The sequence below is a fragment of the Galeopterus variegatus genome, unplaced genomic scaffold (assembly GCF_000696425.1).
Source record: "Galeopterus variegatus unplaced genomic scaffold, G_variegatus-3.0.2 Scaffold1117, whole genome shotgun sequence".
NCBI classification, from domain to species: Eukaryota; Metazoa; Chordata; class Mammalia; order Dermoptera; family Cynocephalidae; genus Galeopterus; species Galeopterus variegatus.
The window spans coordinates 204,344-217,353 of record NW_007727228.1 but is presented as its reverse complement, the minus strand read 5'-3'; the positions used below and the strand labels follow the sequence as shown (position 1 = coordinate 217,353).

General features: G+C 37.6%; 1 protein-coding gene across 1 annotated transcript in view; it reads left to right on the top strand.

Moving 5' to 3' along the window:
* The window catches only part of HIBADH (3-hydroxyisobutyrate dehydrogenase), a 127,077-nt gene extending 116,648 nt beyond the window's left edge, over nt 1-10,429 (top strand). Inside the window, exons 6-8 of the mRNA XM_008574908.1 lie at nt 132-208; nt 7,325-7,481; nt 9,476-10,429. Of these exons, the coding sequence (XP_008573130.1) occupies nt 132-208; nt 7,325-7,481; nt 9,476-9,634 (393 nt within the window). The 3' untranslated portion in view covers nt 9,635-10,429. The remainder of the gene's footprint in view (nt 1-131; nt 209-7,324; nt 7,482-9,475) is intronic.
* The last annotated feature ends 2,581 nt before the right edge of the window (nt 10,430-13,010 follow it).

Genomic DNA, 13,010 nt, shown 5'->3' with positions numbered 1-13,010 from the left:
ATGAACTTTGTGAAGACTCCTCATATTTCTTTTAGAAAGAAACCTATGGAATTGGGCAAAGAAGAACTTCCTGTTAGTTATAACTTGAAAATAAAGACATTTAATATGTACTCAATTTAAATTATTTTCAGGCTGCAAAGATCTGCAACAACATGCTGTTAGCTGTTAGTATGATTGGAACTGCTGAAGCTATGAATCTTGGAATCAGGTTTGTTGAATAGTACATTTTCACATCCTAACAATTTTTACGGGCTTTCCTATTTGATTTTCTGATGTTAAAAAAAATGGTGTTCATGAGAGAGAAGCGAGTTGATCCAGGAACATTTTGAAAGCACTTCATGATTGAAATTTAATAGACTTTTCTTATTGGACGAGCAGTAGGACCCTGGAGAGCATGAATACTCTTATACCGTAGCTATAAAATGTATTGTGCTATGCATTTGAAGTTATATTATCCTTTTTATATGGGAGCCCATTTTTTCTATTATGTTGAAATGCAAGAAACACTTTTACTATAAAATTTAAACATACTTTGGCAATGTCAGGACAAATTTGTATAAAACACGATTTTAATGTATAGTGAATTCAAGTGTTATGATACCATGTGTCTAGTTTAATGTACCTATTTCAAATATAGTTCCTAAAATCTGCACTAAAAGGGTACTTAGTGGTTCGTTCTCAGGATAAACTGTATAGCGTTCATAAAGCTGCAGTTTATATACGTGTAACTCTTTCATTTTAACTTGCCTGTGGTTGAGGTACTTTGCATTAGTATACCTTTTTCTATTAAAATAAAATGGCATTCATATTTTGCTTGAAGTGATTCACGAGTTCTGTTTTTCCTGTGGGTGGTCATCCTATAGAATGCTTAAAGTTAGGGCTGGCCAGTTAGCTCAGTCAATTAGAGCACGGTGTTATGACACCAAGGTCTAGGGTTCAGATCCCTGTACTGGCCAGCCACCCACCTCCAACCCCCACCCGCCAAAAATAACCCCCAAAACAAAAACAAAGGAATGCTTAAGGTTAATGTCTTAATTTTAGCCTTTAGTCTTTTGGGTTACAAATGCTACATAAGATTAAACACCTAATTCATATTTTGAATGTTTTATATTTCATGAAAATAATAAATATACATTTCTTTAGAAAATGCTTACCGAGAAAGATGCTTTATTTAGATTTTTTTTTCACATTCCCCCAAACTGCTTACCAAATATATCACAAAACGGATAGGTAGTGTTTCACATCACAGCTTTTGATAAAAGCAATAGAAGGAGCCAAAGTGCCTGAGATATTTTTTAAAACATGGTAATGGGTTCACATTTCCTCTTAATTACCATATCAAGATGCTGTTGTTTTATTGAATTGCCCTTGTCTCAGATGTTAAACTATCTTGACCTATTAAGTTGTCATGTTGTAATTGAGATAAAAGAGGAATTTGCTTTGCATCAGTGCTAATTGGTTTATCAATATCCTGTACCATTTACATTTTAAAACTGAATGTCTATAAGATGGTAAGGCATATCTGTATAAAGCCTTAGTAAACTTGGTAGTATATAGGGAGCTGTATTGTGGCCAGTTTTAGGTCAGTTTTAGTTTTGGATCATTTTTTCATTTATCATAATTGAAATACTGGTAGCAGTAACTTGTTTTCATTTCCATTCTCTAGACTAATTTCATGAAAGAAGAAAATGTAAATTTCTAGAATGCAAATTGCATCCAGAATCAATTGGTGTTGACAAGAAGATTAGTATGCATATTCATCTTTAGGATTTTATTTTTATTTTTCTAGATATAAATGAATATGTCATAAAAAGAAAAAGCCTACGTGAACCTAGATTATGCTATACTAAAATTTTCCCCTATCTATCAGTTTGTTCTATAGTCCTTACCCTGAGCATCACTGTATCAGAAAGTTCGTTGGTCATAGTGATGCATCCTTTGGTATTCCTTGAATAATTTTCCTGTCAAAACTCTTATTAGATGATCATTTGCCCTTCTAAAATGAAGCTTTGTATAGAGCGTTTGTGGAAGTTCTACTTTGAACACCAGCTAATAAAGAATAGTAGGAAAACCAATCAGATAAAAGGTACATAATGAACTGAAAACCACTGACTACTTATAGTGAGTTTGTTTTGAAAGAGAAAATGAAAAGTGATAAAATTCCAAATAGAAACTTCAAAAGCAGAAGCAATAAATAGAGTTTCTCTTATTTTTGGCCTGGATCTATTACAATAAAAACAATATTTAGAAGTCTGAAACTTTTAAATGTTTAATTTTTCTAAAACTCTACATATATACTGATATATGTATTATAAAATATATTTTAAAAGTCTGAATGTGAGGCAGAAACTCACTAGTTTTATGTAACTGTTAAAATAATGTATAAGTTTCTATTGTTTCAGATTGTATTAATGAATTGTTTATTTTCATAACATTAGGATTTTATCACTTTATCTTAGAAAGATTCTCAGCGGTTTGAAAGCCCTAAAATGAGTGCTTCTGCTATTGTCTTATCTCTGAGGTTTACAGACATGGTTTAAAATGACAGGATTGTTCTCTAATAGAGTGTAGAGAGTGGCCACAATTTATTGAGCTTTGCAAGGTGAAAGAGAAAATTGGAATCAGCAGGCATAAATTCCCAAGTAGTAAATTCCCACAAAGTAGTATAGCATCAAAGAGGTTCAGCCGCAACTATATTCTGTTCACTCTGAAGTGAAATTTTTTTAGATGTCAACATTTACAAATTGACTCACCTAGTCCTATGAATAGGCATAAATTCCCAAGTAGTAAATTCCCACAAAGTAGTATAGCATCAAAGAGGTTCAGCCGCAACTATATTCTGTTTACTCTGAAGTGAAATTTTTTTAGATGTCAACATTTACAAATTGACTCACCTAGTCCTATGAAGTGATTATTTCTGATTAATTTAATTCTCATGTTAGTGTTTTTTCTGGAATACTGTTCCCACTTTTTTTTAAATAGGAGAATAAAATCTTACATTTTAAAGTTCTTATTGACCCTGTGCTCTTTTACAGTTAGTCTTTATGGTGATTTGTGAAATTTTAAAATGTTGTAAAAAAAAGTAAAGAGTGAAAAATATTGGTATACAATATGTTTTGAGATTGTTTTTTAATAGACCTTTTTACTTTCTAATTGGGTCCTAGTTAGGACTCAGAAACATAATTTTATGGCCCTGAAAGTGCCCTATTTGTATTAGAGATGTTTTGTTCCTGTGTATCCCATAGAAACAACATTGATACTGTGAATTTTGTTGTTTCGTTTTTTATTTTTGCTTCATTGGAAATTGTTTTGTTGTTGTTGTTGTTTTAAATATTGGTGGTATAACAAGTTATTTGCATTCCAACCAAGGCCCAGGCCCCTCCAGCAGTCACCATATTGTCTTGCACCAAAAGATGCTTAAAACAGTTAAACTTCTGAAAGGCTGTTCAAGATGAGAACTTTCCCACAAGCATAGTTTTAGTTCCTTGTTTACTGCCCTTAAAAGATGTTGCCTTTTCATTTACGTGATGACTGAAGCCTGTTAGTTGTATACCCTAATAATCATAACAAATGGCAAAAGGTTTATAATAAAAGTTTGACCAGATTTCTTAATAAACTGATAAAATGCCGTCATATTGGCTGGTTAACTGTTAAGTTCACCACCCGCATGACCTACTGAGATTCATGGTGGTTAGAGTTTGGGTGTCCATCTAGGTCTGCAGCTCAACTGTACCACAGCCTTAAGTTTTTATCATTTCTAAAATGACAAAAATAATAGTATCTATCCACCAAATTGTTGTGAAGATTAAATGAGTTTATCCATGTAAATCTTTTAAAACAGTTCCTGGCACATAGTAGATACTCAGTATGTGGTAGTTATTGATATTTGTGGTTGTCGTGAGATGTGGTTAGTATTTGAATTGAATTGTACCTTAATGTTTTTTCTTCATAACACTTCTCACTTGCTGCCACTGTATATTTATTTGTTTGTTTAATACCTGTCTTCTGATCTAGAATGTAAGTTCCATGAAGGGGAATGGCTTTGTCTACTCGTTGCTTTATCTTAAGAGCACTCCTGGCATATAGTAGGCACTCAGTGAAGTCTTGTCAAATGAGGGGGGGCAGTGAGCGTGCAGAGTGAGTGGATAGGATATGGCGCTTCTCCTGCCTCTGGTCAAAGTTGTCTGGGTGGAGGTGTCTCCTCTTAGCTTCTTTATTATTGTTTCCCTGGCTCTGCATAGCACCTGCACACAGCAGAGTCTGACAAAACATTGGTGAGTGAGTGATTAAAATTGACTGTGGTCTTAGGTGTTTCATTTTCAGGTATGTTCCTGTGATACAAACATTGCAGTTTAGTGACATAATTTGTTTTGTTCTTACATAAAATCAGACGGTATAGATAGAGAATACAAAGTGAACAAACTTTTTTGGCCCTTAAAGCTTTGGTGATAGTGAAGGCGAATGTTTGGATTCTCTTTAATTTTTTTTACAGTTTATGCATCATTTTTACTTCTCCCAAAAGTTCATTTAAAATTCTTGTATTTTAAAGGTAAGTAGATTTGACACTGTGACTTTTATTTTCGTTGTATTATATATGCAGTCAGACCAATGAATTTATTCTCTGTTTATATCAGAGAACATTCCAGCAATTGTAAAGCCACATGCATGCACGCGTGCACTCTCGAACCACATCCAGTGGCAAGTTATTATGGGGACTGACAGACTGTCATCCTTTTGATGGCTTGAGCTGTATATCTCCTGCACAGCAATGGGGCTCTTATGCAGAAAGTATCATATGTTCCCAGCCAATTTACAGGGAAACAGCAATAACATTTTATCATGGTTGAGAGCCCAGTAGCTGCTTCCTATTAAACTTGCCCTTTCAGATACCTGTCTTGGATTAATTTGTTGATTTCAAATGGAAACTCAGTCTTCTCCAGTGAAGCATGACGTTCTAGGATAGACTCTCTGAATGACAATTACTGTGTATTCTAGCTAGTTGCAGACCATTACAAGCCTTGGGCGCAGTGGAAGACAGAGGACTTCAGTAACTGATTTTAATATCATGTCTAATTTTAACTGTCAGTTATGTATGTGCCAGGGAAAGAATTCTCAGAAAGATAAAATGCAAAACACTTCTAACTTGCTCTTTTTAATGATGCACTTTGCTGCTGGGGTGTGGGGAGGAAAAGCAGGGAGGGAGTAGCCATCTCCTGAAGGGAATCAGCAAGGTGGGGAAACATCAGATTTGAAGAGTGAGCTGGGTACAACTGCCACCCGACGTTTTGTGTGTGCTCCTCAGGATGCTTCTTAATAGTAATATGTTCACCAAAAAGGGTTTCCATAAATCAGTGCCAGTAGTTTTCTTTAAACATTCAAGAAAAATGTAGGGTTTTACAAAGTTGGGGTAGTAAGCTTTGCTTACCATTTTGGTGAGTATTACAGAATGTGAATTGCCTTTGCAGGGAAGACTCTTGTGAGGTACTGCTGAGTATAACCTGGTAGATTATGAAGAGGGGAGTAACTCTGCTTTCAATGTGATGAACCCTCTTAAAAGAAAAGCTAAATTAGGAAGCCCCTAAATTACATTTCAAATGTAGAGGAAAAGCAGTGTTTTGTAGTTTTTAAAAATATTCCCCCCTGTATTGAGCACATTAGAGATATATACATTCTTGAACATTTGTGCTTAGAGAACGTATTTGCAGTTACAGCAAATTAACTAGTTGTTAATTTGTGATTTTACTTTTCACAGTCATTCCCTAAACACATTGGCTTTATCTTTTCTTAAGTCAGGTGCCACAACAGCATACTGATAGCCTGGTTTTATTTAAAGGGGAAAGAAATCATCAGTAGCAGACTACACATACAACAAACTTGGATCTTTATAAAAGAATGAATGAAACTGTTGAGTTTCTCTCTGGCAATCTGCAGTTGAACAGAATGTATGATAGCTGATTTAGATTGAATCTTCTGGTATTTGCTATAATCCTCAGTAAAAACCCATCATTGTAACAGGAGCCACTATATGAATTCAGATACGTGGCATGCCACATAGCATTTCGTGAACCTCATCTAACCCCTTTAAAGCCTGATTAGAGAACAGTTGTGTTACGTGGTAATTCTACACATATCCTTGGCTGTTAGCCCTATCACCCTGCTCTAGCATCAGAAAAATGTTTTACTGGTTATGATATTCAGATTTTGAAATAAACAGACATATATTTTGAACACACGAAGTAAACAAGAAATTAACAGTGCCAAAATGCACAATTTGTTTAACATTTACATGTCTCTTTTCAATCTATTTTTATTTTCTGGAAGAGGTTGTTTTTAAGAAAAAGCAGAAAGCTTTTATGACAATTGTTTTATAAAGGCTCTTTGTGTGAAGGAAAGCAATAAATTACTGGGTGTAAAGTTTTATTTGAAACTAGATTCAGTGATACTTAGCAAAACTGTGCTTCCCAAACTGCATTAGGACCTTAGAATCAAAGTAATAGAGCATTTTGATTCTATTTTTTCCTAGGTTCCATGCTGAACAGCCGTTTATGCCATTGGCCCAGTGATAGAACAAATGATGTTTCCGCTTGGGCAACCTTTGTTTTATCAGGATCAGTAACCTTATCAGCAGTTGACCCAGAACTATAATGCATGTCTCTGAGTAGATAGCATATGTCACAACTCGGCACAGACTTGCTTCATAAGCAAGCTTGTCTAATGAAGATTTAATAAATAAGGAAAAGTTTGCAGCAAGAAATGTCTTTTATAACGATAACTTCTCGTAAGCTTATTTTTTGCTCGTGGCTCATCTCGTGCATTTATTCTCATAAAAGCTAAAGGAATAAACATACATATAAATGTATCCACACAGACTCCCATGATGCATCATTTATATGTCAGTATTTCTTTCTGAAATATATCATTTGTGAGTAAAGAATGTAGAATTTAGATTATCATATTTGTTTAAGGTTCTTGTGTGACACATAAATGCAGTAATGTCCAAAAGACTAGAAAACCCATGTGTGTGATAAACTGACAATGCTTTTATGCGATTTTGTATTATTTCTTCTTAATAGTAGGATAGTACAGAAGGTTTTCTCTAAATGCAAAATGTCCTGGCTCAGAAGTGATTTTGTTTAATCAGTAGATTTTAATACTCTGTAATTCAGGATTGAATTCCTCATTCCCATATCCATCTGCTTTGATTTTAGAAGACATAATAAATGGAATGATAAACGGAGAGAGATGGAGCATCCTCATATGTAAATAAGTCATGCATGACTTTTACATTTTGATGTTAACGCTTCTTTTCTTTGGCCTTTGACAGGTTAGGGCTTGACCCAAAACTATTGGCTAAAATTCTAAATATGAGCTCAGGACGATGTTGGTCAAGTGACACTTATAATCCTGTACCTGGGGTGATGGATGGAGTTCCCTCGGCTAATAATTATCAGGGTGGATTTGGAACAACGCTCATGGCTAAGGTATGGTACATGCAGAAACTAACTAAGAGAAAGGGAAAAAATGTTAATGGTCTAATCTCTCTCTCTCTCTCTCTCTTCTTTGGACAAAGCATATACCTATCCTAAAAGGCAAAATTACAAGAATAGTGATTCACTCTCTCACTGGAAAAGAATAAAAACTTAGATAAAAAACCTTATCTTGTTTATTTTAATTCCTGGCCTTTTGGATGGGAAGGATGAGCCAGGATTTTTCTTTTGTGCTTAGGCTTATTTATAGTATGAGCTGGTAAGTAAAATTTTCATAAATTTATGTTAATTTACCCATTCTTTAGAATGGGAGCAGTAAGAATTTTCTGATTATTAATAATGCACTACCATTGCATATATACATCATAAAAGAAGAGAGGATCTTTCCCATGATACTAGATTTCCAAATACATCTTCCTGCTTTTACAGTATATATGAATTTATGTGTAAATTAAGTCATTTGAAAAGCAAATTGTTGGCCTTCTCTCATTTGTGATCTCAACTTTAGAAAATCTGTGATCTTAACTGTAGAAAATATGTTTTAGACCAACAGACTTTCAGTTTTCTGCATAGGGTTTATTTCCCATTAATAGACTTTTTCTTCCCTTGACTACAAAAGTAATAATACGTACACCAATATACCGTTCTTGGCTTATTCTGTCTTATTCCCCACAGCGGCAGCCATTCTGCTTCTTGAGTATGGCTTGAATTCATTCAGTTCCTTCCTCCCCAACTGCCAGTACCTTGGCTGAGCCTTGCTTATGTTATATCACAAGAGCCCTTCGCTGGTCACCTTGCCTTTCATCCTGATCTTCTCCAATTCATTTTCCACAACATAGCAAATGTGGGCTTTCTAGTAAAAAAAAAAAAAACCTATATGTCACTTCTCCTATTAAGTTTCTCTAATAGTTTCCAGTTACTTTTAGTTTAAAGTCCATCTCTGCACCCTGTCTTACAAGGCCCTGGATGATTTGGCCTTTGCTTGCCTCGCCGGACTCCCTTTTGCTTTCCCACACCCCTCTCTTTGCTTCAGCTGTGCTGAACTCATTTCTGTCTCTTTTTCTCTCTCACATACAAACCTTCATGTTTTCTGTCCCCTCTCCCAGAATCATTCTTTCTTGCCCACCATCCCCATGCTTTTGCCTCTCTGACACCTGCTCATCTTTTATATCAGTGCTTAGCCATCTCTTACTCTGAAAGGCCTGCACCCAGCACCCCAGACTGTGCCTTCCTGGCTCCTTTGAGACTACCTCTGTCAAATTACATGCATGCTGGGCCGGCCCCGTGGCTCACTTAGGAGAGTGTGGCGCTGGGAGCGCAGTGGTGCTCCCACCACGGGTTTGGATACTATATAGGGATGGCCAGTGCGCTCACTGGCTGAGCGCGGTGCAGACGACACCAAGCCAAGGGTTGCAGTCCCCTTAGCGGTCACAAAAAAGAAAAAAAAAAATTACATGCATGCTTGTTTAAGTGTCTTTCTTCCTCAGTAGGCTATGAGTTTGGGTGGGCTACAGGTGTCTTGGTCTTCATTGTATATAGCTTCTGGCACATTGTCAGCACACTTTAAATATTTATTAGATGAAATGATGTTTAAAACAATGTTTTCAATTTTGCAATTTTTCTCTTGTTTCATTGAAGAAAATGTTTTTATTTTATGTCGATCTTACTTTCACAAATTTGAAAAACGATTTCCCTGTGTAATCCGATCCGTGTAATAATGCCTATTCAAAAACAAAATAAAACAAAGGTTGTGTGGTGGGTGGGGGAGTGGGGGAGACACTTAGAAATCAAGTTTGCTGTCTGGAACAGTTTTGCAGATATATGAAAGCACTTCTAAAAGAATATAACTTGCCATAGTGCTTACAAGTGTCTTATTTTTTCAGACTTCATTTTTTCTTCTTTGAAACTAAAGCATTAGGAACCACAGTGCCAAAGTGAGCCTTTACTACCCATCTCAATGTGTTCCTTCCTGCCCTTGTTTGATTTAGGATCTGGGATTGGCACAAGACTCTGCTACCAGCACAAAGAGCCCAATCCTTCTGGGCAGTCTGGCCCATCAGATCTACAGGATGATGTGTGCAAAGGGTTACTCAAAGAAAGACTTCTCATCCGTGTTCCAGTTTCTACGAGAGGAGGAGACCTTCTGAATGTGCCTTTTGGCTGTGGACACTGTTGGGAACTAAACTCTGTCTTGGAGCCTCCTTCTAGCTCACTCTACCAGTAAATGGTTTTAATCAAAGGTCATCTGTCTGCTTTTGATTGTCTAGGTCACAGTAATTCTTAGGATTTTCCATCCATTTTTAACTGCTTTTTTCCCATCTGTTCAGCAAACATGTATTATCTGAAAAATTTTTTTTTCCTGCAAGCGCCTGATGATCTCTGTTAACTAGCTGAGTTGACCTTTTCAAAAAGTTTGATCCCTGAGCATCTTCCACTAAATTGTTGAAGAAATACTTCAATCAGGTTATTATTTGCTTCACTTTACAAATAAAACCAAATATTTTGTAAACAGAGTGAAACCCATCTTAAAGGAAAGAAAAGAAATGGGTGTGAGGAGAGGAGTTCGAGAAAGGAAGTATAGTGAATTTACCTATGTCCCTCAGGAAGTTTGTCCTGGTATTCTTGCATTACTGAGGTTACCGACTTATTTTCCAGGGAGTTGATGAAACAAGAGAATTTGTTACTGCACATTTTATAATTTGGACTCAGTTACAGTTTTGTAGCATGTCCCTCTTATTCCAACTCCCAGTATTCAGCAGACCTGTTTTTGTATTTTTTGCTTCTTTGTACATTCTTACCACTTATTTTTGACTTCAAAAGAATGACATGTTTAGACCCGTTTTAGAGCCAATGATGATATTTGCTTTAGATAATTATTACATTATTCTAAATATAGCCATATTATTTTGAATTCAAATAAATTTCTATGCTGATAATACTTACTTGGAGTTTTTGTTTCTTCCCAATCATTTGGTGAACAAATGAATGATCCGATAAACAGGTGTTACACACTTAGTGGGGAAAGGATGGGAAGAAAGGGAAAAGAGGGGAGGTCAAAAGGAACAGAACTCTGACTTGGCTGGTGGCAAGCCAGCCTTCTGCTGCTGTACCTGCATCTGTAATGGACATTTGCTTGCATGTTTTCTAGGTCATCAGTGCCAAGGAATTCAGCCTGCATTAAGTCTAACGTGCTCCAGTATGGAGCACACGCACCACTTTTCCCACCTCAACCTCTAGAAACATTCCAGGTGACTTACCTACACAATGAATTTGGCAGAAGTACTACTACTTCCATTATTTTCCTGGTTTTGAAAATTCCAGGCACTATTATATGTGCTGGGGATACAGTGATGAACAAGACAGACAAAGTTTCTGCCCTTATGGGGCATAAATTCTGGTGTCTTGGGTGTGTGTGTGTGAGAAAGCGAGGTGGATGTGACAAATAAGAAATAAATATGTAATGTAGATGTCAGGTAATAATAAGGACTAAAAAGAAAAATAAGTCAGGCTAGGGGGATGGATAGAGACATTCATTAGGGAGGTGAGGGAAGTTCTCTCTGATGAGGCAGCATTTGAGCAGAGATAAGAAAGAAGTAAGGTGCAAGCCATTCAGGTGTCTGAAGAAAGAACATTGCAGGCACAGGGAACAGAGGGCACAAAAGAACCACATAGGACAGTGCTGGATGTGGTAGTAACAGGTGAAATGGTCTGGGATGAGGGGAACCCAATCACGTAGAACCCTGTAGGCTGTGCTAACACACTGGCTTGTATTTGGGGTGAAATGGCATGTGTCAGTTAGCTTTTGCTGGGTAACAGACTACCCCAAAATTTAGTGGCTTAAACATTATTTTCCAAGATTCTCTAGGTTAGCTAAATTATTCTTCTGGACTGGGCCAGCTTGTCTGGAGCTGGAGGGTCTAGTTTGGCCTTACTTAGCTGGGACAGCTGGAAGGGTTGGAGCTTCTCTCCACATGGTTGGTCACTCATCCCCCAGGAGTTTGCTCACATGGTGGCAGAAGTATTCCTAGCAGCAGCATAGGACAAGCCCCAGTGAACAAGCACTTTTCAAGCCCCCGCTTGCTTCATGTTTGTACTGTCCCCTTGGCCAAAGCAAGTCACATAGCCAAGCCCAGAGTCAATGTTGAAGGAGACTACGTAAGAGTGTAGACACAGAGGGGCATTATGGTGTCCTTTTTGGAGACAATATCACAGCCAGCCTGTAAGGATTTTGTTCAGAGGAGTGATGTGATCTGACCTACTTTTTAAAGGGTTCACTCGATGCTGTGGGGATAACAGGCTATAGGGGCAAGGGTGGAAGCAAGGGGAGGCAGTTCGGAGGCGAGAGTAATGATGCAGCTGAGAGATGGTGGTGGCTGGGATCAGAATGTTGTAACAATGCAGGAGGCAAGAAGTGGTCAGGTGAGTGATGCACGGGGTGAGAGGAAGGAAGGAGTCAAGGATGACTTCAACGTTGGTGGCCTGAAAGGGGGAGAAAGGAGATGCCATTTACTGTGGGGAGAATATTTGGGGAGGATTGTAGGAGGTTTAGGAGGAAAAAAGAGGAGTTTATTTGAGATGCCTAATAGACATCAAAGTAGCAAATAACAACGGTCTAAGGACCGCACCGTGTGTTACTTGAACTTTTAGTGGTTGGGAAAATGAGGCAGAACAAACAAATGAGACTGAGGAGGAGTGACCTATGAAGTAGGGAAAACGGAAGCAGGGTCCTGGGAGCCAAATGAAAGCAGTGTTTTAAGGAGGGGATGATTATCTGAATCAAAAGGTACTAATAAATTGAGTCATAGAAGGGCTGAGAATTCATCATTTTGATTTGGCAAAATAGAGGTCATTGGTGACTTTTTCAAGAGTTTTGCCAGAGTGTTGGAAATGACCGCCTGATTGAGAAAGAATGAGACGAGAGGAATTGGAAATGGGTATGAAGACAACTCGAGTGGTTTTGCTGCAAAGGGAAACAGACCAATGAGATGGACACTGGCAGGGAATATGGGGCCAAAAGGTGTTTCATTATATTTTAAAGATAGGAAATATGGGATTATACTGATGGAAGTGGAATGATCCAATAAAAAGAGGAAAAGTTGGGTCGGCCGGGTGGCGCACTCGGTAGAGTGCGGCGCTTGGGAGCGTGGCAGCGCTCCCACCGAGGGTTCAGATCCCATATAGAGACCGGTCCGCTCACTGGCTGAGCGCGGCACGGGCGCGACACTGAGGGTTGCGATCCCGTTACCGGTCACGAAAAAAGACAAAAAGGAAAAAAAAAAAGAGGAAAAGTAATGATGCGAGAGAGAGGACACTCACTAAGTGATATCTCTGAGTTAGTTGAGAGGGGAGGGGTTTAAGTGTGGATGGATCTCTGCAAATTAAAACACCAGCAAAAACAGGTCACTTGTCATGTTTCCAGGATCTTACATATTGGATAGGATAGAATTGTAATTAATTACACAGTTTTCAACATAGAATAAGTATTAGTGCTGGAAAGGACTTTACCGACCTCTGGGTGTAACT